At 37.5% G+C, this 25651-nt stretch overlaps 1 protein-coding gene across 4 annotated transcripts in view; it reads left to right on the top strand.

Moving 5' to 3' along the window:
• The first annotated feature begins 1965 nt into the window (after window positions 1-1965).
• The window catches only part of WDR72 (WD repeat domain 72), a 394822-nt gene continuing 371136 nt past the window's right edge, over window positions 1966-25651 (top strand). For 3 of the 4 annotated variants that reach the window (XM_074880505.1, XM_074880506.1, XM_074880507.1), the window contains exons 1-9: window positions 1966-1988; window positions 11968-12129; window positions 13221-13327; window positions 16358-16436; window positions 19465-19639; window positions 20201-20277; window positions 22116-22235; window positions 24124-24269; window positions 24619-24715. In XM_074880505.1, coding sequence (XP_074736606.1) covers window positions 11977-12129; window positions 13221-13327; window positions 16358-16436; window positions 19465-19639; window positions 20201-20277; window positions 22116-22235; window positions 24124-24269; window positions 24619-24715 — 954 coding nt within the window. In that variant the 5' untranslated portion in view covers window positions 1966-1988; window positions 11968-11976. Of the gene's footprint in view, window positions 1989-11967; window positions 12130-13220; window positions 13328-16357; window positions 16437-19464; window positions 19640-20200; window positions 20278-22115; window positions 22236-24123; window positions 24270-24618; window positions 24716-25651 lie in introns of those variants that run through there. The other variant, XM_074880508.1, reaches the window with a different exon arrangement.

Below are 25651 nucleotides of genomic sequence, written 5' to 3'. Positions count from 1 at the left end.
CCTTCCTTTTATGTCAAATTCTGCTAAAATGTATGTGACAGTTTTTCTTATGGAAGCCTCCATGTATCGATGATTAAGGAGAGGCTGTCAAAATCATTTATTTAGGTTCACAGGCAGAATTACAATTCACATCAAGTGCCAAAAAGCACAAGCAATATCTAGTTTATCCATTAGGTTACTTGGTCTCAGACAATTATTTCACTTTTTTGATAAGCATCTTTTGACTACAAAAACTTCAAGTGAGGTTCCAGTTATCACTGTTGACTTTGAAGGGCCAGTGTTCATCTTTTCCCAAGAAAAATACTATGTTTTTTAAAGTAAGTTGACTTGTACCATCACATTTCGCTTTCAATATGATTACTACTAAAATCCACAGAAGCAAGCCCAGAAAAGAAGTACCTTTGTAAGTTCTCACTTAAAATATATTTCACTGTTCTTCACATGGCCTCATACAATCTAACTGAACATCACCCTTCCCATTGAAGTACTGTTTTCAGAGTTTATAACTTGCCTAGATAAAATCATTCATAAGGTGAAATGCTTTAAGAAGTCTCATCTTTAAAGGTTTTTATTTTATTACATTAAAGATCTTCTGAAATCTGAACTACCGAACTGTTAAAATTTAAAAAAAGTTTGGGAGAAATGTGTTTCAGAGCACCACAAACTTTACACACTTTTTTTTTTTTATTGCATTCACTTACCTCTAATGTGTAGCCCATAGATGCAGACTATAGTTACATTAACACATTTTAGAATATTACTGTTTATCTGATGCCTCAGGGGAGCAGGCAGTGTAAATGTGAATTCAATAATACTAAAATAACAACACCTCATATTTCAGTTATCATGCTTATTATATTAAAACAGGAGAGCCACAGACACTAAAAACACACCTCTCTGAACATCCTTCCAACTCTTTGTGCATTTCAACAAAATTAAAAAAAAAAAAAAACAAAAAACTAAACAGGCAAATAATTTTAGGAAGTCATGATTTTAGAAAAAAGAACTTTTTCCTAATTATGAGTCTCATAGTTTTGTTTCCAGCCCTATACATAGCTCGAAGTATTTCAGCAGTTAAGAACTCACACATATACTGTACAGCCAGCTCAGCTTGGCTCCTTACCTGCATCTTTTGCAGAACGCAGCTTCTCCACCGCTGACCTCTGAACAAACAAAAAAGACAAACTATGGAATAAATAAACATCCCATTTCTTTTTATATTTACTGACTACAGTTCATCGCTCTCAAACAGAAGTACTTGAAGGTAAGAACCTCCCACCCTAAATACCACGTACCGCCCCGCACCGGGGCGCCCAGCTCGCCGCTCTCCTGCCCTCAGGTGCTGCCGATCCCACAGCTGGGAGGAATCAAGCTCCACCCTGCCAGCACCTGGCTGGCGGCTGCCGAGGCCGGCCTGCCCCTCCCCTGAGGAGAACCGCCACCACCTGCCGCGGCCTCTCCGCGCGCCTCCCGCCAGCAGAAAGGGGCTTTCCCCGCCCTAGAAGCAGGGCCGACACCTGCAGTTTCTCCTGTGCCTCCCCCCGAGCAGGGCGTTACCTCTGAGGGGCAAGCGGGGCCCTCGGCTGTCAGGGCTACCCCGGGGGGGGGGGGCCGGCACAGCCCCACCTGGACCTGCCGCGCCGCGGGGGGAGCGGGACAGCCGCAGCCCGGGTTTAGCCGCAGCCCGGGTTTAGCCGCAGCCCGGGCCCGCCCCGAGCGGTGCGGGGCAGAGCCGCTTCTCCCGCCGGGCGCTGACAGGACTGGGGGCGGCTGCGGGCGGCGCGCGGGAGCGCGAGCTGCCGCCGGCACGCGCCGCCCTTGCTCCGGCCGCCGCGAGAGGCGAAGGAGCGGCCGGGGCGGGAGCGGGGCTGGGTGTAGCCGCTCCCGAGGGGGATAAAACCCGGCCCGGCTCCCACCCCCTTTCGCTCGGCGCTCTCTCTGCCGCCGGCCGGTCCTGCCCCGCTCGCGGTGCCTGGGAGCCGCTGGAGGTAAGGGGCTGTGCCGCGGCCTCGCCTGCTCGCCTCGGCTCCGGGCACGGCTCCTCTCAGCCACTGCCCCCCGCCGGTCCTGCCCCCCGTAGCCCTCTCTCCCCGTCCCGCCAGCGGCGCTCCTGCCCGCGCAGCCCCGGGCGTTTGCCGGGAGCGGCCGGGCTCTGCGGGCGCCTCAGGAGGGCGGCGGAGGGCGGGTTGGGGTCGGACCGGCAGGAGCCGTGCGGGCGCCGGGCCCCGCAGAGCTCCTGGGGGGTCGCGAAGGGAGCGGGGCGGCGGTTGGGCTTCTCTGCTTGGGCACGCTTCGTCCAGGTTCTCTGAGAAGTTGGTTTGGTCCCCTGTACGTTTAGCACCAACTATATAACTTCATTATATTTCAGCTTTGATATTTGATGTGCGATGTCGGAAAGTTCTGTTTCCAAGATAACCTAGAGAATTGTATCTATTCCATCAGCTGTCTTAGAGTGTATTTATTCACGGGACTTGGAGAAAAGCGTGAGGACACCTCAGAGTTCAAAATGTTAGCCCTTTGAAATGAGAAAATGCTTTTGTGTTTTGTGATGCCTTATTGAGTAGATACAAAACCTTAGAAATAAATTTAACTTGATTTACAGCAGTTCCATTTTTCTCTTGAAAATAGTTCAGGTTGAGACTTGCTCAATTACAAAATTAGTCAAGATAGTTCACGTAAAGCTCTGTAGTGTTTCTGTCATGATTACTTTTCTAGTCACTGATAGGAATGGTCTTTTTTCAATATATCATTAAATTTTAGCGTAGTGCCACTGGTACAGAGCTATGATCTTTTGGGACTACTCATTGCAAAAGTCACTGTTGTGGTGAGCTAGTTCTGCTCAAAAGGTCTTTGTCAGTTGGTAGGATTGATTACATGACAAGAGCATGTTTTTCTCAATTTTTTTTCAGTGTTAAAATGAGAAGTTTACTGTAATGAAAACTGCAACCCATGCAGTGCAATGCATTGAACCAGTTTTGGACTTTGATTCTGCTTTAGAATAAACAGTGTCTTTTTACTTAAGCAGGCTTGACTGTATATATATATAATAAATCGTTCCAAGTTGTTTACACTAAACACCTTCATGCCCTGTAGTGAAGAATGCTGCAGAGAGGCCTGTTGGGTAGTTAAGAGTGTTCAAAGAGCGAAATATAAAAATAAGGAGTTCTTGTTGTCAGAATCTGGAAATCCTCATGATGCAATTGATTACACCACTGACTAATGATTATTACATCACTAGCCAAAAACCAAAGGCTGATGAAATGTTTTAGTTGTTTTATTTCCAGCGTCTGATTCCAAATTGGTTTGTTATTTAAACATTGCAGAGTACAGTCTAGCTGAACCAAAAACAGTCACCTCTGATCCACGGAGTTTTTTTATCTTAAATGAGTTCAAGGTCACTTAAGGAAGACAAAATGAGTGACTTAAAGCTTTGGTACATATTCACTGCCTCTCAGTTTGGAATTTTTAAGTTGTTTTTTTTTGGTTTCATGTGTCTTGAATTTACCAGATTTTATATCTTTTCTGTCAAAGCAGTGTAAATAATAATGAATTCTGTAGGCTTAATTATGGCTAGTTCATTACAGAATCTGTGATATTTCATAAAAATGGAAGCTGATCAAAGCCTTTGTAGGTCACATGTGACTTTTGCTTGCATCTATGGGAAGTCTTGACACAGACTTAAAGTTTATTACTCGCTACACTTTCCAAGTTATGTAGGCCATAAACTTGGAGCTGACACCATCTTAGTAGATACTGATTCATGTGGGATTATGTTGGGATCATTGACTCCTTAAAGGACATAAATGTCTCTCTGCTCAAAAGACAATTTATAATTAAGAAGATGGAAGGAGCTGTCTCTTTGCTAGCGTAAGGAAGTAGTACTTTCTCACATGGAAAACTGTTACTTTCCATAAAGGCAGACATAATGTATATAAAACTAAGGTTAAAACCTGTCTTTAAGTCAGTAAGATACAATTTTGCAGAAATCAAAGCTTACATTCTGTAGAAACTGATGGCCCTTTTCTGTCATGTGTGCTTTCCTGGAAGAATTGGTGGATGAATGTCTGAAGGCCTGATTGGAGGTCTGCTCCAGCAAAGCATTTCACCATTTGAATATGAGTAATTCCATGGTAGATGACTTAAGTGATACTATTTGTATACTTAAGGCTTTGGAAGCTGCAAATGATTCACATATATGTAGTTCTGTATAGTGCATAAGCAACATTTCATTTCCTGTAAATAACTATTCCTCTAGTTGATGGGACATTCAGACACTGTATTTCAGACAGTAAAAACAACAGTGTTGTTTTGTCTTTAAAGACATCTTTTATGGCTTCAAACACACTTGTGTAATGTATTTGTTTTTCAAATAAACTTTGTATATATACAGGATCCTTGATATATGTGATTTAAAACCACGTTAGATAGCTCACATACATTAATTGTTGTCTAATGTTTAAACACCTCTTATATAATTAATTATTGTTGTTGAAGCCTTTAATGACAGCGAAAGTGGGAGTTTATGTTTTTGCACACATTTTTAGTTTTTTTCTACTTGATAAAAGCATTCCATGACATTTTTCTAGCAAGCTTAAAATAATATAACAGTTTACGGCATGAAACAGTAACTTCAAGGAGGTGAAGATTATTCTACTGTACTTTATGACAGTGTGTAAAGCACAAGTGTTCTGAGTTGCTGATGTTTTCCCTGCCCCATTTTCCAGCTTAGGTGCAACATAAACTATTTTAATTAATATTGTGTCACCAAAAGGTTTTGAGATGGCCAATTGAATTCTGCCAAGATAGAGTCTTTTGATGAAAACATATCTTTATTGATTGTAGAAGAAGAAAATAATTCTTAAAATGAAATCCAGAGAAAAATCATATCCCTCAGAGAAAATTTCTGAGTGGCAGGCTGAGATTAACATCATAAAATTGAATTTGTGCTGCAAACCTTTGATGTAATCAGCAGCTGGGAGATGGTGTTGCCCTTACTGTGCTCCCTCTGATTGTGGTGAATTATTGTGTGGAATGAAATAAGTGTTTCTTGTGTCACTCGTTCAAGAAATACAAACAAGGTATTACTAGGTGGTTCTTGCTAGTTAAAATGGGTTGTATTGATTCCTGGTCCCAGTCTCTTGCTCCCTCGGACTGCAGAAGCAGTACGTTCACGCCCCAGGGGAGATCTGGGTGTCACTCAGCAGTGACTCCTCCGGCCGATGTGGGTGAAGCCGTGACAGGTCTCGAGGGAAGTCCTGTTAAATCTTAAACTGGAAGTGCAGTGGTAGGCAGGCAGGGTCTCCAGGATGGAGCTGCAAAAACCAAAGGAGAGGAAAAGGTGTGGAATACCGAGGGTTCTGGCAGAATGTGTTAGAACACGAGGATAGAAATGTTGATTATTGGACTATTTTACTTGTTGCCTGCTATCTGATTAGATGTAGTAACTAAAATATTTGAAATATAGAAATAGTTTTGCAGTTGTACCTGCAGAGAGCAAACTCCACATCTTAAAGGAGCCAGTTGTTAATTTTCTTGTACAATGTGCTAAATACAAACTAGTTCTTAATTATCTTATTTTTTAAAATATCTTGATAAACCTTTAATTGTTTTACTAATTGCTATTACTTCAAATATCTTTTTGTTACCTTTGTCTTGCCTTGCTGTCTTTAGTATAGTTTCTTTGGTTGCCATTCCCTTTTCACTTAGCTAGCCTCATGTATCTTCTTTTTCCTTTTCCTACAGTACACACCCTGCCTTCTCCCCTGTAGCCTCTATATCTCCATTCTATTTCCATTTCTCTGTTAAGCATCTTTCTCATAATTGTATTTCCCTTTTCTAATTTATTCCATTGCTCACACCTATACAAATGTGCATGTACCCCACTGCTTCACAAATTGCAAAGTACTGCTGACCTGTATTTTCAGATTCATGGACAGAATAGGCTTCTGAATAGCAACTTGTATAAATAGCAAATCTGTGAGCAGCGTCATGAGCATCAATGTAGTACGTCTGCAGGCTTAGAGACAGCACTATGTCACTTCTGTATCTTTAGATTTTGTACTTTAGATACTTTTATCAAGTATTTTGAAAATGCAATATATTAATTGTGCCTCTTAGATGGACTTGGCTATATATTGTGGACAGTGGGTGAATGTATTTTTTTTAGTTTGGGTAAGGTTATATCTCTGCTGATTGCCAGAAATAATATACAACATCCTTAAGGAGAGTGCAATATTTACATCATAAAGTAAATTGAGAAAGTTGGGAAAGCAATATAGAATGGATAAGTTGACTGCAAGTCAAAGCTATTTTTAAGGAAAACACTTAGCTTATTACTAAAGGTACAAAAAATATTGATAGAACTTTTATTTTGTTGTATAGACGGTAAGAGAAATGTGTCAGACAAAGCCAAAGAATAGACAGGAATAGATGAGGTAAGTTAGGAACACACAAACCTTAGGAATTTGTCATGAAAACCTACCAGGTTCTGCCTAAAGTTTACTTCCTAGCACTTTAATACAATGATGAATCTCAAGGGGGGGGTGTGGGGAACTTAAATAATTTTACTTGGCCATCAAGAATATTGAAACCTGCGCAAACAGAATTTTGCCAGTCTGACAAGATGTATGCTGCTCTTGTCAATAATTGTTTTTAGTCATTTTGGCCCATCTATCCTGTTTTGGTTGGTTTTGTTTGGGTTTTTTTTTCCAAATATTTGTATTTTTAATCCAACTCAAACAGTTAAATGCAGCTAATATCTTAATGTTTTCAGGACTGTAAGCCAATTTCTGCATCTTTTTTATGCCCTCACTGATTGCCATGTATTTAACTGGACTTTGAAATAACTAATCTTGTATTGGTAGTTTAGGATGCATGGGAAACATGAAATAAGTATGAACATAAATTCAGGAAAGGTTTTTTGATAGGTTGACTGTTACCTGTAGAGTGATCTTTTGTTGAACAAAGTCTTTTCTCCTTCTATAAATAAGCTATAAATTCCTATTTGGTAGCATTTGTTATGAGATGTAGCTATGAGAAGGAGGCTTCTGTCACAACCAGTGTTTTATATTGTGAACTGTTTGAGATTAGGTCTCTGGGAAGTTCAATTCCTAGTTTTAAGGACCTTGATATATGTGAGAACTGGTGATTTCTGAATTAATTTAAAAATCAGGGCATATATTTCCTTTATCAAGAAATGTGATTCTTATAACTGTAATTAATAGTTTAATATTATTCAGGATGTTTCATACTGGAAAGCTTCCTTCATGCTGTTGAACAGACTCTGCCTGTAAACTCAAGGACTAATAGAGAATGTGAGCTCCAGGCTTCAGTGGGGGCAAGACAGAACCCAGCTTTTTCACTTCAAATCATTGTGAGCGCACATGTGCACGCATGCTCCTAAGACCTAAGCAACTCTTCCATTCTATCCTGTACGTTCCCAAACCACCTGCCTTAGGTTTGTAATTTTTATCTTGATAAAATGCAGTACAGGGATATGTGCCTGAGGCTAAGCAGTAATTGTGTGGCAGTGATTGGAAGATCTGAGATGAGCCTAATAGAGAAGCTAACTATTTAATTTCTTTTTTTAAGGTTAGTAGAGGAGGCAGAGTCAAGATATGCTTACTATATTGGAATTAGGGCTCTATGGGGAAAGCATATGCTGAGTTATGATGGCACTGTTTCTTTATGGTATAATCTGGCCTTTTTCATTCTGCTCAGTTCATGACCAGTCCCAGTCAAAAAAAAAAAAAGTGATGAGGAAAAGCCCTTGCTCAAATATGTGTTTAGGCGTTCAAGGTCAGGCCTCCTGCTCCCTGGCCCCTTAATGCTTTTGATTAGACTTTTAAATACCTCACGGCTTCTGTAGAATAAAAGGTGGTGTACTCGGCTTCCAAATGAAACTTTAATACTGTACAAATGGTCCAAAGCTGCTAAAGTAGTTCAGCCAAAGTCCTTGAAGCTGTGCAAATCGGGATAATTTTCCAAGTTAACAGAAGTTTGTGGTGTGGTTTCAGTGCAAAAAGTGTTCATAGAACTAGAGACAGGATGGTAGAGATATGACAAGTTAGTGGTGGGATGAACTGGTATGGTTTTAACTAAGAACACGGAAATTGTTTTTAGTCATGAGGGAGTTCTTTTGGGCACTGTGATTGTAAGGGCAGGACAAAGAAGTTTGTTAGGTTGTAAGCAGGGCAAAATGGGGAGTAGGATTGAGGAACTTGATTTAAAGTTGAATTATGGGTTAATACTGCAAATCAGACATGCTTGAGTGGGCAGAGCTGGAGGAATTTGACGTGTGCTGATAAGCTATATGCAGCTCAAATATGCCTTGGGCAATATTTGACTTTGTGGAAACAGTTTTTACCTTTTTTAAAGGAGCAGTCTGATAAATATCTGTTAATTTTATTTAAAAAAGTTTGCTTTAGGTGCCATCAACATCACCAAGTAGCTTTGATTAAAACTAAACAGTGTCAGACAAAATTTGGATGTGTGCATGTGAGTATGCAGTATTTCTAGGGAAGTCACAGTATTCTTAGAAGGAAGGCTTTCATGCAAAATACCTTAATCCAGAAGAAAAATTAACCAGGAAGCAAGAGGAAAAAAGTTAAGGACTGTTAGGAAACAGAAGGGATATGAACTTCTGTGTTAATGTATTTCTCTTATGCTTCAGTTGTAATATAAAGGAAAAAGTACAAAATGTTCTTGTAACATTTCAGTCTAAATTAATTCTTATATAACCAATGCTTTGTCTGTAGTAGAAGCTTTTCATTAATTCATGAATACCTAAAACAAATCTGTGCAAATAGATCATCTATACACCAGCAAATTCTACCCGTTTGTTTAGTTTTTAACTTCTGTTGATCGTCTGAGTTCTCTGTTACTCATCACTTGCTCAGCAGTAGGTCTTCTGCTAAGAATATTGATCTTGATTCTGTGCTGCTTTCACAAGAAAATGTAATTTATGACTTCATATTCAGTGCAGTACAAACCTGAATTCTGCTGCCTTATGGTGTTTTACACTAATTGTGTGCTCCCATGGCACAAGTAGAAATGACTACATGATATGCAAGAAAATGCATTTTAAAGACTTGGGATTTGGCTTACCAAACTGTTAACTTGGCAGCCACCATTTTATAAGCCCTATGAAAATGGTGAATTTTCTTTCCTTAGATGTTACCTAAAAACATAGCATTAGAGTTTGGCTAGAACAACTTTCATTTCAGGGTGTAAACCGGAAAAGGACTTCCAGTAAGCATAATACTTCATATGACTAGAGATTTAAAAAAAAATTAGTACTAGGAAAGTCAAATTCTGAAGCTGAGATCAATAACATCTCTCGGTATTCTGTGATATGACCACAAAGAGCTGTAAAATGAAACTAAATGTGATTTAGTCTAATAAACTCTTGACCTCAATTAATTTTCTTTTAGATTCCTCTTCCTCTGCCTTTGACATTCTGGCTGAGGTTGTATGGCAGGACCTTGATCGTCTGCCATTCCAGTCTTTTCAGCCCTTTTTTTCAGTAGCTGAGCCCGTCATCTCATGATCTTGTCAGGAAGCAAGACCATTCCTCTAGTTCTGTATCACTTAAGGCTTTTAGTAGTAGTAATGAAGATACCTTTTGCCTGTGTCCGTGCTTGCAGCTGCTACTATGATGGATTTAGCGATGGTTTGTATTACAGTTTCTTTAAACATAGCTTAAAAGGCTGCTTCTGTGCACTGTTTTTGTCCTGTGGTCTTTTCTGAATAATCACAGGCACTCCTTTTCATGTAATTTGGCATCATTCCTATATTACTTCCTTTGGCTGGCTGTTACCTGCTGCCATGCATTTTGTTCTACCCAGTTCCTGTCTCTTCTCACAAGATTTCAGCTTTACTGTCATGTCTTTTGGCTGACCTCTCGCAGCTGGACTGTTCTAGCACCTTGTTACTGGCACCTGTTTCATTGCTAATGGCTCTGTTGTCTCCCCTTTCTCCAGGACAAATAGGAGTACATCTTCAAAAGGTGAATTTTTCTTAGCTGCTGCAAAGCAGCTGCTCTGAAATATCTCTTCGATGGTATTGATGGTTGGATAAATAGTAAGTGACATACAATATTCTGGAAAGAATGAAAATATTTGTTTATTTGTGACCCTAGGCAATAGTGCATCTGAAGAGCTTAAAATCTGTTTCTTCTTGTTCACTCATGCTTGGGAATAACACGTTGATGTACAGAAATGTTTTTGGTGTTGCTCAATATCTCTCAGCTGTCTGTCAGTTGCTTGCATGCTGGTGGTAGTCAAAACTGTCCTCAGTAAAGTTTAAGAGAATTTCAGTTTTCAGAGGAGTCACTTCACGGGCAAAAGTCAACTTCATACCCTTCTCCATCCCTGACAGGAGAAGCAGGTGACAACACTCTTCTGGCACTTTCTTCAGAAAGCTGAAAGGGAAGGGAGGTAAACAGAGATGCTTCAGAAGCATCTGTACAGGCTTTCTGGAAAAATGAAGAACTGCCATCATAGGATACAGGGTAGGAGGGCTGTGTATACTCAAGTTAGTAATTTGGGAGTTGTGATACAGCTGACTTGTATATACGGAAATTGTTTGCATTTGAGCTAAGGTTGACATTGGCAGTTTAGCATAGGGCTCTTGCATGTAAAAACACCAATGCTAAAGGTTTTGGTCATCTGTGTTCCTTTTTAGCAATTTATCCTTTCACATAAGTTGACCCAAAGGAGACATACTTGGGTGTGTTACTAGGTCCCCTGAAAAGTCTTAACAACAGGACATACATGATTTTTTTTTTTGTTTAGGTGAGTTGACTATTTAAGTACCAAATTATTTATGGTCAGATACTTTTTTTCATTTTGAAGGTATCCTTGGGAATACTCTAGAAACATTTGACACTTCTGAACATGGGAATTTGAACATCAAACAATGTGACAGAAGGCTTGTGCAGTGACTGAGAAAGCAGTTTTCTCAAAGCTTTTGTTTGAAGCAAAAAAAAAGTACAGAATGCAGCTAGCAAGCAGGAGTTGTTTTAAAAGGCACAGGCATCAAATTTAAAAACAAAGTAGGACTCTTTTAATAAGGAGAATTTTAGGATATTTTGTAAGTACTGGTGTTTAAACAGACGCTGAAATAGTTCCCTGGAAATGCAGTTGATAAGAATCTATACTGAACTAACTAATGATCAGTAGTCATTTTGGACAATTCTGTTAAAACAATTTTTTGCAGTACTGACTAAAATCTACTATATGATAATTTTTTTGGACAACAGACTCATGAGTTGTGCAGCAGAAAGCATCTGTTGATTCTCCCTGTTTCCCAGCTTGCAACTCTGCTTCCACCTTTCTTCTGGGTCTTATCTCTAGGAGATGTCAGTGAATGGTTGAGGGTCTCATTTTTCTCTTCATCCCTGACCCACCACTTGTTGTCCCCTTCCAGCCTTGTTATGTCATGCTCTTGCCTTATTTATCCTCCTAGGAACCACAGACTCTTTATTGACACCCCGTTGCTGCGCCATCTCCATGCTCCAGCAGTTAGCTGTTGAGAATGAGCAGCACTGCTGGTTGGAGGGAATAGGGAGGCATGGTATACTCCACCAACCAAGATTAGGAAGAAGACAGAGTGATATGTGCCCATCAGAGTTAGGTTCTGTGGGGTAGCACACAACTCCTGTTGCTGGTATTTCAGGATTGTGGTAGCACTGGTCCCTTGTAACTCTGGTCCTGTTTGATCCTGCCTAGATCTAAAATAGAGGCCTATCACTCTCCTGCTGCATATTTAAGCTCTTAGTGGACAGCTATGTTAATGAAAGTGTTAACGTGATGTTGGCAACAGCTAGAAAATGTTTCAATGCCTTATCAGCTTTTTTGCATCAGTATTTTGTAGCTCCCCTTTTCAGATGTTGATGAAGTTGCCTTTTTTAAGGTTGTTTTTTCTTACATTTCGTGTTAGAATCATCATGACTTGTTTCTGTTTCAGGTGCTGACTATGAAGGTATCAGTACAGGCTGTGGCAGTGTGGGGGAAAATAGCTCCCTCTCATAGCGTCACTGCTATTATGATTACAGATGACCAGCAGACTATAGTTACAGGAAGTCAAGAAGGACAAATATGTCTATGGGATCTTTCATCAGAATTAAAGGTTTGTGTCCACTGTGCTACAGTCTGTCAAATAGACAGATTCGAGTTTTATCTTTTATTATTAACAATGGGATTATCCAGGTTTGCACTTATTTAGATCAAGTTTTAAAGATAGTGTGATAATTGTTATAGAAAACTCATGAAGCAAAAAGTGTTGAAATGCCTATATGAGCAACCAGTTATTTGCAGACTTTGAAAATTTTTCATAGTTTATCATGACCTGGGGATTATAATTTGACATTATGTGCTGTAACAACAGCAAAAAACATACACAATTATCATGATTACTATCTTGTCAAGTGTTTTTTTATTTTTTTTTTAAATCAGTTGCTGAGCACGGCCTGTCATTGAAGGAAAAAATACCTGTTTATAAAACCAGAGCTCTCTCCCAGATTAACAATGGAAAAACTTGTAGAGAGATGGAAGTAGGATAAAATGTATATTTTTGGTATAATTAAACTGCAAACCTCCTGACATATTATTGCTATTGCTTTGACTATTTCCTATTTATTTTCCTGAGAATGGAACAGAGCCAAAGCAGTTCCATTTTTTTTTTTATTCTGCATTCCTAGTACTATGGTTGTATTCTTTTTGGAATTGGCTGCCCCATTTGTGCTCAAATATAGCTTGAAACTTTAGTTTGCACTTTTATGGAGCTACCTTTTTCTGTTAAGATCTTTGCGTGCAGTGAAGCTAATCAAAGGGATTACTTAAACACGTTGTGTGAAACACATGCTTAAGAGTTTTGCTATGTCAATTCCCTACTTCACTCTGCCATTTTTGCTGCATGCTGTAGGGTGAAGGCCAGAGATATTCTGCACGTTGCCTGTTTTATAATATTTGATGCTCCATAAATTCTTCAGAAGGTGCAATTTTTAGACTACAGTGAATATAAACTGTACTTATGCAAACTGCATAATCCATCCACATCTTTGTACAGTCTAGAAATGTGACTGAAGAACATAAGAGTATAAAGCAGACTGACACTTACACATGAATAACATCTACAAGTAGTCTTCTCTTGCTTTTAGATCTCTTTAGTTTATACAGAAAGTATTATGTTTAATTTAAACCATTGTATTATTCTCCTAGATTTCATCTAAAGAAATTCTCTTTGGCCATACTGCTTCTGTAACTTGTTTGGCAAAAGCAAGAGAGTTTGAGAAACAACCATATGTAGTAAGTGCTACTGAAAATGGGTAGGTAACTGAATATTCAATTACTCATTTCTTAAATCATGAAATGTATGGCAGGTGTAGATCAGATTCTGCATTTGGCAGAAGGTTTTTAATCCACTTCTTCCACGATATGAAAAGGATAGCAGCGACTTAGGATAATGACTGTATTGCTTACGTACAATAGTCTAGCTAAGAGTTCATCTCTTGGGCAACAGAAGGGTTTGACAGATTCAGATACCCAGTTAATAGTTGGGAGAATGAATTGTTCAGAGGGTCAGCTAGGCCTCATTCAAAGGGAGAATAACGGGTTATTGGAGGGAACCAGCAGATTCAGAAGTATTTTAATATCGTGGTGCTTTTTTCTGTTCCTTCGTGAGCTCAGTCTTGAGAATTGAATCAGTACAAGAGGCTAATGTACTCTGATCCAGGTTATGCTTGCTCAGTGAGTATGTATGGAAGCACAGAAAAGACTGCCCTTGAATAAAAGGCATATATGTTCCTTGTCTTTGTTTAGATCTGACTTGCTATTTTGGAGTACATCCTTTTAAGAGGCTCCTGATCTTGCAGTTTTTCTCCTATGTGTTTGTTGTGACTTGGCCCATCACTTGAGTCAAACTAGTTTCTGCAGTTCTGCTATGTTAGCATTTAAGACTTTTTTTTTCCTCTCTGAATATTTGATAATCTTTACAGCTGGGGTCTGAAGCCCATCTGTTCAGGATTTCAGCTGTTGAAAGTAGTTAGGGCTAGCTTCTTACCTCCTTAAACAGTTTTGTCTTGCTGCTTAATGGTATTCTCCTCTCATTTTGGGTTCATCTTTTCCAATTAACAGGATAGCTCTGTTAAAACTTCTTCCCATTAAGAGTTCCTGTCAATTTTCCTCCTTCACCTTCCAGCCCCTTAAGGCTACTACTTTCTCACTGAGGAGCTTGTTTATCCTTTCCAGCTGCTAAGATCTCTGTCTGATTCTCTCACTCAATCATGAGTATACAAGGGATAACTTGAACAAACTCGTTCTAGCTTCTTAATCTTCAGAGGTTAGACTGCCCCACTGGACAGATAGTGGTAAACAGTTCTGGTTGTTATGTGCAAAAAGGAGGGCAGGAAGTCTACAGAACTAGTTTTGTGTTGGCCACCCATGATTCTACTCAAGGGTTCAGAGGTGAAACTAATTTTCATCTTAGTTCTGAAGGTCTTAGTGCAATACTGTTTCTAGATCATACTGGGAGAAAAGATACTATATTTTCAAAAAGCTGGGGTGAAAAGCATGAAGAAACAAATGAGGATTTTGCTGTAGATATACCAGACAGAGAGATGTTCACATCCTGAAGTTTCTGCCTTGGAAGGGATCATTTGGCTTGCTTGGAACGTGTGTAGGTAGGACTGAGTAGTCTTCTGAGCCCTTTAAATGTTCACTTTTACCAAATTACTGCTGACTTCTCATCTGTATTACATAAGAGTAAAGCATCCATCACTGATCCCTGGAAGGTTGCAGCATGAAGTTGAGATAATTACAAATAGGAAGCCTCATCTTCAGGAGATGCTGGGTTTGTCAAGGGACATTTTCTGTCTTGTGAATCATTCACTTCTGCTATTTTCAAGCTTCCATCTCCTTGTATTGAGGCTGGAAGAAGTTGTATGGAAGATGCTACTCTCCCCACATCCCACTTCAGGTTCTTTTAAGTGTTTGTGTAACTGACTTACGCCAGAAGGATCAATATTGAACAGTATTTTTTACTTTTTATATGGAAATCTATAAATTAATCCATAATGATTCAGAAGTTGTCACTGATGTCCTGTGCATGCATATAGCATATGCTGTAGGACAGTTTTATCAACATGTGGTATCACTCATTCCTTGTTAGTACACACAGTAAGTTAAGGGCAGCATGCAGAAGCTGGGGTTATCTTCTGGTGTCATTTGTGCATGTTTGCATGTATGTATCACAGTAAAGTAGCTAAAGCAGTAAAGTTAATTGTCATTCTGATATAAACAAGGAGAAATTTGCTGCCTTGAAATGTTTATCATGTTTATTAAACAGCATAAGCATTCTGTTTAAGGTAAGACTTTTGGTCTGCCAACTCTGATGCCACACTACAGACTCACGGATTTCACTGCTTTTTCTCAGCTGAAAAATATAAATTAAGTAATATTTTAAGATTATAATAAAATGTGACCGTGTGTTGATTAAAATGTAAATCACTAAGTAGTATTTCTGATATAATACAATATTTTTCCCCAATGTCTTCTTGAAGTCCTCATGCAGAGGAATGTTATTTCAGAAATCATAAAATTATTGTTTCAACTGTGGAGATAGTGCTTGCTGTTTAAATAAAATCTAAAAGCATCAAGTTTAACATTCAGTTGCTGATCTTTGACAACATACCTCATACAAGCTCATTTACACGATTTAATTTGGTTGTGTTTCTGTTGTACTCGAGTCCCATAGCATATTGAATAATGTCTAGATGAGGAAGACTGGGTAATAGCGTCTTTCTCAAACATTAACCTTAAGCGTAATTAAGTGTAGCTAGAATGTTGCACAGACATTTAGGTTGTCAAGTGCTGTATCAGTAACAGATTTCAGGAATAGCCTCGTGGTGGCACTGTTTCTTCTTCACAGAAGTTGCGGTTCCTTTCAAGAACTGGTCTGATGTGGCAGAAGATGCGTTATGTTTTTCAAAACGTGTGGTTATAAGTTCAGTGAAATGAATCATTTTCAAGAGGATGTAGTTCCAACGACAGATAGTTACAGTGACGTGTTGATGAGCTGTAATGGGAGTATACCTACAATTTGTTGTAGACCAGAGTTGGCCTTAAAGGTTTGTTGCGAGGCAGCAGCGTGTAATTACCAAAACAAAAAGAAACAGATACTGTATGTCATCCCCTGCTAATGACCACAACATTTTCTTACCCAGTAATCTGTAACAAAAAGCCACATAAACGACCAGACTGCACTTAAGTACAGCACTAAAGAAAAAGTTGGTGGCACAAAATTATTCCAGCCAATTGAGTGGAAATGACAGAGAATAATATAAAGTTATTTTTGGCAGGGAGATGTGTGTTTGGAATGTCACTAGTGGACAGTGCATTGAGAACGCAAAGCTTCCTTATAGGCATACAGCAATCTATGTAAGTATAGCAAATTTTCTGGAATATCTCTGTTCATTACAAGAGGAGTTTTGCTTTATTAATATGATATTTTTCAGAAACATACATTTTTAAATGTATAGCTCATAACATACTAAATAGAAAAAAAAAAAACCCACACTGTTGCAATAGGAGTTTTATATCTGTTTTTTATCTTCTTTGACTTCCTCCTAAGAAAAGAACTGAGACTTTTATGTTCCTCTGAACTCCTTAATCAAATAAAACTGATTCTTTTTAAGCTGTAAATGTCTGGAATGTAGTATCAATTAACTTATTGTAAAGTCTGGGCATCAGGTAGCAAAGTGAAACTGTCTTAATCTTTACTCCTGTCATGTGTTAAAATTTCATGGAAGCTTCAAGTTTAATGTTGGCTTTTTGATGACATATTTTAAAAGTACAAGCAACCTAGCCAAACATTGTGAGACAGTCTGCTGAAGGTCTTATTTTTAAACGTTTGAAAGGTTTTGATGCCTAACGGCTGATCTCCAAAAGACTGCTCTGCCCCACTTCCAAAAACATGCTTTCATTCATTGCAGAACTTGGGACAGATCAGTTATTTTCAGAGGCCAAATTGCTTTAAATATTACTTCAGATAACTTGAAGTGTCTGCTTTGAACTGTGTCCAGGTACACTAAATATCTAGATGCTGGAGTGTGAGGGTGTGTTTGACATACATGTGTGTATATGATTGAGGAGCCCAGCATGTATGGATTTGATTCCGAGAGATGGCTTATTTCTGGATATATTAGTAGAAGAGCAGCTCAGGGCTCCTAGGTTAATTAAAATGCTGTTTTTCTTCAGCGAGAAAGTCTAGGGTGAAACTAAGCCTCCAAATGATGGAAATCTGAGACCTCATGTGACTTAAACTATGGCCAAATTCAGAATCCAAATGTTTTAAAGATTCCAGAAGAAACACTGTTTTTCATGACACTGTTTTGGTTGACATACTGAATTCAAACATGGCTGTTAAAGGGAAGAGAAAAAGCTTGGGTAAATTACCAAATAAAAATTATAGAAGAATAACTTCTTAACAGTCTATGTTTTTACATATATATATGTGTGTATATATATATAAAAGCATAGATTGTTAAGAAGTTATTCTTCTATAATTTTTATTTGTGTATATGTTTAAAGCATATATGTTCTTCTTATATATGTATATACACACATGAAAAACCAAAACTTCAGTTATAACGTAATTGAGGTGTGGTATGATCTCCTTGATGGTATTGCTTAATTAGATTATAATAGTTAAAGTTATGAACGAGTTCTGCAGAGCAGTAGGCAGATCTGGCCTAGCTGATTATCTGACAATCTCTACATTTTTGTGGAGATGAGAGGCAGAATCTTCATTCTTATCCTGCAAGTAGGAGAAGTGAGCCAAACCTAATTTTGGCTAGATAATTATTTTTGTTCTATAACCTGGGTAATATGGCTAAAGGAAAGTAGGAATATCTAACAGGGAAAGTTTCTTTGGAAAAATAATAGATGTTGCTAGGAGGGGAAGCTATTAAAACACAAGCTTCAGATATTTATAATAAATTACTTTTTTGTGAGGTTTTTTTGAGGGTTGGTTGTTTATGTTGTGGTAGGTTTTTGTTTTGTTGTGTTTTTTTTTTTTGTTCTTGTTTTTCCATGGGGAGTGATTGCTTGTGGCATAATAGTACCTGAGAGAGTATAATTTTGTACAGAAAGTTGTTGTTTGGGAGTTTTAGTGTGCCCTGATTTTGATAGCATCACCATTTAAAGTTGTTGCTTTATTTTTAGTTAATGTTTTAACAGGTTTTAATTAAACTACTAACCTATATGGTCTAGTGGGTTCCTTTTGTTCGTCATAGATGATTCAGCTATAAATGGCAGATGTCAAGCAGTGCAAACTGAATATTTGCCATTTGAAATGAAGTTTAACACTAGGGTCAACCCTTAACCATTTGTGGATCTTAACCAGTGTGGGATTTTCTCAGAGGACTGACTGACTATACAAATCTTCCAGTTCAAGCCTCATTCAAGAGGAACAGTAATTACAAATGGTTTCTACTGCTAAGCATTTCTGCCTCTGATCGTTCATAATATCTGTGGTAATACTTATCCTATTCCCAGTTATTTATACTTCTTTTGTTTTCAGACTTAAAAATTAGTTAACTGATAGACTAAGAATTATTATATAAGCAAAACTGAATGTAGAGAGAACTTGTAGCAAATGAGGCACAATTTTATGGGTCTGTCTGATATTTTTCTCTGACGGCATGATTGTTCCATTTACTTTAAGGATAGTATTTACTTCCATTTGAGGTGGCTGCTTATGCGTTTATAGCAATTATGTGTACAATTACTGATAGATGTTATACACAATGCAAATGTCCTTGCACATGTAAAACACCTAGCAAAAGAGAAATCTTCATAGTCACTCTGTGCCACTGTCATCTCTGTTCCTTAGTACTTTGCTATGTGTCTGTTTTTTCTTTTCTTTACATGATTGTTGAGAAAGAATGTGTGTTCTGAACACTAGGGCATTTAATGTCAAAATGACGAATATCTTACGGAGTAAAAATTACTCCTGGAAAATTCATTAGGAAGAAATTAATTACGAATTTTCTGCGTTTTCACCTGATTTTTTTTCATCTTTATGTACCTCTTGATAACTGAAGCTTTATCAGATATTTGGAGACAGACGAGGCCTCTCGGAGAAACAAGTCCCAAACTCTTTAGCCATTTAAAATGAAAATTAACACATTGATTGCTTCTGAAAATCCCAATATTTAGGCAAGGCAGATACTGCTTTCGTATGAAGCACCTCTTACTAAGCTGTATACCTATATTAAATTGTTACAAATGTATGTGAAATGCTTGTGTTACTAGCAAAATTGTGTATGGTCTCACATACGCAGCAGATTTTTAGTAATGCTACAGGTGTTGATTATAATTGCAAGTATGACATGCTTAATGTGAAAAACACACGTGCACATTTGTGTAGCTCTGTATGCTGATTCTCTTTTTTCCACTTGTACAGTATTACCATTGCTCATTCCGAATGACAGGTGAAGGCTGGCTTCTTTGTTGTGGAGAATATCAAGATGTTCTTATTATTGATGCTAAGACTTTGGGTGTTCTTCACACTTTATCATCATCTCAGTATTCTGATTGGATAAATTGTATGTGTATTGTACACTCTGTGAGAATTCAAGGTATGCATTGTAGATGTATTTATGTAGGCCAATTAAATTGTGATAAAATATTTATGTCTAGGTAGTACAGTCCTACTAGATCTAATATCTAATCATGTCTTACAGAGCTGTTATGTATATAAGATGTTAACATTTCATTAAAAGCACCTGAGAAGGTGTTTTTAATACTCCTAGTGTCAGTCATGTTTCATTTAACATGTTTCTTAAAGAGAAAACCAAACAGCTTCTACACTGATTGTAAGCAGCTCATTTCTTGGATATAAGTACAAATTAATTTCGTAAATCAGGGAAATTAAGGGCACAAAATCACTATTCTGTGCCTTCTATTGAAATATATCTGATTGGGCAAAAAAATTATTAATTATTTGCTTGCATGTTTTGTATTTCTGTATACCAATTAGTTATTTTTGTGTAAAATTGCTATTTTACCTAAGCAGTGTCCTGGAGAATCCATGTTTTAGTGCTCTGTAGAACACCAGTGTCTATGCCAAGGTTCTGTTTTGGTGAGGCACTGTTTGAACTTGGCTTCAAGTTGATTATCTCACTGTTAACTTTTCACAGAAGACTCATTGGTTGCAGTGTCTGTAACGGGAGTTCTTAAAGTGTGGGACTTATCTTCATCTTTGAATAGCATACAGGTCAGTTTGTATGAGGTTTGAAACAGTGATTTGAACAATAACATGAATGTGGTAATATTCTCAAGTAAAGGATACATTGAAGCAGAATATGAATAAATTAGAATCTTCTGGGTATGTATTAAACAGAATTGATTAATTTTGACACAAAATTCTGAAAACACACCCTCATATCTATTTAAAATCACTTGGGCTATTGAACAGCTCTTGCCTTGACAACGGCAACGTCTTTTGCCCAGGCTTCTTGTCTTTCCATATTCCATGATGTGGAAGCTGTAATGCTTTCCTGCTGTCCTGATAATGTTACTCCATTCTTTGAACCCTTTCACGCTGTCCTTTAAGCTCAAAGCTCTTCAAAATTGGCCTTTGTACTCCCTCTTCACCCTTGTTACTTTCTTTAAAATAGTCCTTTAGACTCTTTTCCCCTGTCTGCCTTCCACAATGCTGTCTTCACTTGGAAAAGACTCTTGCTGTGTCAAGTGCCCTATTTCTCCATCTTCAAACTCACTTATTCTGTGCAACTTTTCTGTATTAATATTCTCAGCAGCTATCTCTTGACATGCACAAGTGTTAGAATTGGAATACAATGTTTTGTGTTTGAGTTAAACTCTGAGAGCTAGATTCACAAAGGGACTTCGGTATTACTGCTAAGTACTATGAATCATCAACAGAAATGGCAAAATGTCAACAGTCTTCTCTGAACATCTGTAATATATTACTGCCTTGCTCAACAAACTGCAGAGTATGCCACAGCACTACTTGTTAATGGGTAGAATCAGGCCCCTCAGGAGAGTCTGTAAGTTTGATACCATACTGGTGGGTTTGTGGTGAGTTTTTGGTTTATCTGCAGTGTTTTCAGGGGTGTTTTCAACATTCCTGGGGCAAAAAATACTGTCACACTGTAGAAATTCTGGGGACTGTTACAACTGATCACGTATATCAGAGAAGCATATTTGGTATGGTTGCCATCCTTTACTGCCTGGGGTCTTCTTTTGTGAAGGGAGGAATGCAGCGTTAGTAACAGTCCAGCTACTTCGTATTCTAAAGAGACATTTTTTAATAAATATTGTAGGATTTAATTGGAGCTGCAAGGTGTGGTGAGAGAATGGTTTGCAGTTTGATAGCCATGGTTTCATGACCAGCATACTCCCTTCTTTGAGAAGTTTTGATACTGTTGGTATCTTTCAAAACAGAAAACATCGGTTTTCAGTTAATAATTAATAAAAATAATTCCAATATAATAATTTTGAGCATGATGGCCTTGATAAGTCTGATATTCACACAAAAAGGGTGAAAATGGAGAGGGTTTTTTTTTTTTAAACCATACATACATTCAGAAATACAAAGCTAAGAAAACTAATTACTTTTCCACTACTACTTAGAGGTGTTAAGGTCAAACAAGACATATGACATATGACAACAGCGTACTTCTGTCCTGGTTGCAAAAAGGATGAGTGGGAAACCAGAATATTCATCAGTCATTCTGAATCTGATGCTCTCAGTTTATAGGTTGTGGTAGCTATTTTTTTTAACTGAAGAATACTTAGCAGATATTCATTACAGCAGATGCTATCTATGAGCTGCCTTTAGTCCTTTTCCATATTCATTATCACTTCTTTAAGTGAGATGAAGGTCTGAGGCATGCTGCATGTCCTCTGTTTACATGGTACTTGTGAACCCTGCTGTCTTCCTAGCTCACTTTTAATTAAGAATTATATGCTGCTTTGCATTTTGAAAGTGTATGTTAACAAAGTAATTTTCACTGGTTTGTTTCTATCCTAAAAGTAAAAGCTCAGATATCTAGAATAAATCTTATGGCTTTTTTCCTCTGTGCTGTAAAGGAGAGACAAAGTGTGTGCGAGAAGGAATCAAAATCTCTGGACTGTATAAATTGTCAAGCAGTACGGTTTTGTACTTACACAGAAAGGCTCCTTCTAGTTGTGTCCTCCACATGCTGGCAGGTACTTTCTTTTTAATTTTATTAACAATGTTGAAAAGCTAATGTGATTTTTACACATCTTACTCAAAGAAAAAGTGCTCACTAATTGTCAGATATGTGTGCTGTATCCCTTCTCTGTTTAACTGCCTGAGATGAAGTGTTTATTTTTTATTAATGTATTTCTGCTTTAAAAGTTTAAGATGAAATTGACTGGGTAGAAAGGGGATTACTTTAAGTATTAGTCAGTTTTAGAGCACTTGGGTTCATTATAGTCCCCTCCACAATGCATTTCAAAAGGAGACAAAGATGAACAAAAACTGTTTAAGTATGACAGAAGTAATCAGAGTTGGCAAGTGCTCAGTAACCAGGGGCCTTTGTTCCATCAGGGCCAATAGCCTGGTTTCCACTAATAGAAGCTATCAAAATAAAGACTCCAGCCTATATCACTTTTTCTTGTAGCTGTAAGAAAATAAATTCATTGTGTAGTTTCTGAACCTATTAGTTTATTTTAAACTTCATTTAAACTGAACTTTATTGTAAAAATTCTGTATTTCTTTTTCCCAGTGTTATATCATTACTCTTAAAATAATCCTGAGATATTAGTGCAACATATGTACCTGATCCAAACAGCACTGCTGTTGGGGGCGGAAATTTCACAGACACCTGAGTTAACTTTGAATAATACAGTTGTCGATTATCCTTGATATTTCTCTTGGGCTATTTAAAAAAAGTCTGTACAAAAGTATTTATAAAGAAACTGCATATATAGAATGGATAGTCTTTTCATGGAAGAAAAATCTGTGTAACATGCATTGTTTTCTATTGATTTCTATAATGTTTTTCCACAAGAGCTGCACATTTCTTGTAATATCTCCATTATGCATTTGAATGCTTACATTTTATTGCCTGAAGTAGTGTATAAATACATGTCATGTTGGATTTTCAACATCTATGTTTCAATGAATATACAGCTTTAAAATAAAAGATGATGATGATGACCTTACTCCTTAGTTAGAAAGGTATGTGGTATGTAGCATAGGAGAGATTCACATATGTCTTTAGAGTGGCTTCTTAACCCACTTTTATAGTAATGAAAATACAGAGCAAATTAGCTAGAAATAAGCTAATGAATAGAAATTAGCTATGAATAATTTGTAGCTATTCTTATTCTGAAATCTATTTCCTCACACTGCTGGAATAAATCATAAAAATGTGGCTATGAATAATCTCTTCATGAGGCCACTAGGAACATGAAGAAGCAGACAATATCCTAAGTTGCCCTAGTTATATCCTGTTTCGGCTTAAAATGGGAAGGTCAGAGGAAGCAAACAAGTCATAATTTTTTACCAGCTCTAGAAATGGAAGAGAGAAGAATTCTTGCAAGTAAAGGGGATTATATGTTCTTTGCCTTCAATTAATTTGTGAAAAAGAAGAATCTCTGTTGCTCGCCAGAGAAGAAAAGAAAAAAATCTGCTTTAAGATATGTGCTATGATTACACCAGCAGGTCATTGTTTAAATGCAGATAGGAGCATTTATAGCTTTGATCAAAGTTTTCAATGTCATATTTATGTGCTAAACTCATTACCTACCTCTTTATAAGAAATTAATAGTCCAGTAAATATTAATAATGAATACAAGGCAAAACAAAGCAAATCATCTAAAATGCCCTAATATAACAGAAGGCTCTAATGCTGCCTTTTTATTGTCAGTTTCTTTATCTTTGAAATACACGGTTTGATTCTGACTTTGCAGTAGTTTGATAGTATGAAAACTGCTTTGGCTTTAAAAGAGGTAGTCAAACTACAGAGAGTCAAGCTTCTACTTACTGATCCATTGTCCCAAACCAGCTTGAGTTAAAATGAATGTGCCAATACTGTTTGTTTATATTTTATTGTTTTTCTGAGCTTAGGTCTATGATTATTGTGATTTCTCCTTGCTTTGTACTGAGTTCTGTAAAAGTGGTCAGTGCTTTGCTGGTGGAGAAGTACTAGCAGCTTACAGACTTATCATCTGGACAGAAGATGGCCACAGTTACATCTACCAGCTGCTAAACAGGTGGGCTCAGATGGGAAATTCACACAAAAAGTTCAGGTACAAGATGAACTTTGGGAGGTTTATTATGGAAAATCTCTGCATGTTGCAAATGATCAAAAACCAGAACAAAACCACTTTGGCACTCAAAGATTTACCCTGAGTTTGACAGCCCTCAGTCTTTGTTTGACACAGCAGGGGACATAGGAATAAGATTAGCCATGTAGAACTTGGGCAGCTGGTGCTGTGATTTCAAAAAGCCACTTGTAATTACTTATTTCGTAACTTTTAATTGAACTTGTGAATCTTGGATGTTACTGTTCTGCTTTCTAAAAAATATGTCTTTCTAAATCTAATTTTTTAAATTATGCAGTGGGCTTTCTAAAAGCATATATCCTGCGGATGGGAAGGTGCTGAAGGAAACTGTTTATCCTCATTTACTCTGCTTTACTGGTGTGAAGGAAAATAAGGTAAATTCATAAAGGTTTACAGTGAGCTTCAAAAGTTCATTCATTATTTGTCTGCAATTACCTGAATGATGCCTAAAAAATAATTGAATTAATAGATTTAACTGTTCTATGAAAACAATAAGATTATTTCTTCTTTTAAAAAAATTTACTTACAAACTTGGAGATGCTCATAGCATATCTTTGTCTTAAATTCTGACAGTATTTACTTTTTTCACAGGGAAGAAAAATTCCTGTCTTTTCAACTATAGATAGACTAATTGTTGAAGTGATTTATTTTCTAATTTTGGAAAAAAAGGGAGAGGGTTTTTTTTTAAATTAAAGGTGAACTAAAATAGCTTTAGAAGCTTTTATTTTCAATACTGTAAAAACACCCAAAAAACCCCAACAACAAAAAATCCAACCCACAATCAAAATGTAAGCAAGTTGCTTAGTTCCTGTTTTATTAAGAAATGTATGCATGTTTCAGTGTAACTACATAAATATGTTGTTTCCCATGTGTATCCATCCTAAATTGAAGGGGTTTGAATCTGTGACATGTTATCCAGGATCCTGTTATCTTGAGCCTTCAGAGACATGATCACATGCCTAACTTTCTTACACTGTGAGCAGACTGACAGTACCCACAGTGCATAAAATTAGACACATGTGACTCTCTTCAGAACCATGATCTCTGCTTGAAGAAGCCTCTAAGGTTAAGAAAAGAAGATAAAAAAGTAGGTGATCTTTATACTTCTGATTAAGAATTCACATTTAGCAGTGCATGTCACACCAATTTCAAATTTAGAAGTTACTGCTTAGACAAGTAGCTCAAGTGGACTCAGCTGTTGGAAAACCTGCATCTTGACTCTCTTTTTGAGTAGTGTTTTGTGTGACCACAAAGAAATAGGTAAGGAAAAACAGGTGATTTAAAAAGTAGAAAATTGATTAGAATTAGGA

This window comes from Strix uralensis, chromosome 11 (genome assembly GCF_047716275.1).
Source record: "Strix uralensis isolate ZFMK-TIS-50842 chromosome 11, bStrUra1, whole genome shotgun sequence".
Lineage (NCBI taxonomy): Eukaryota > Metazoa > Chordata > Aves > Strigiformes > Strigidae > Strix > Strix uralensis.
This window is presented reverse-complemented; position numbering and strand designations above follow the sequence as displayed.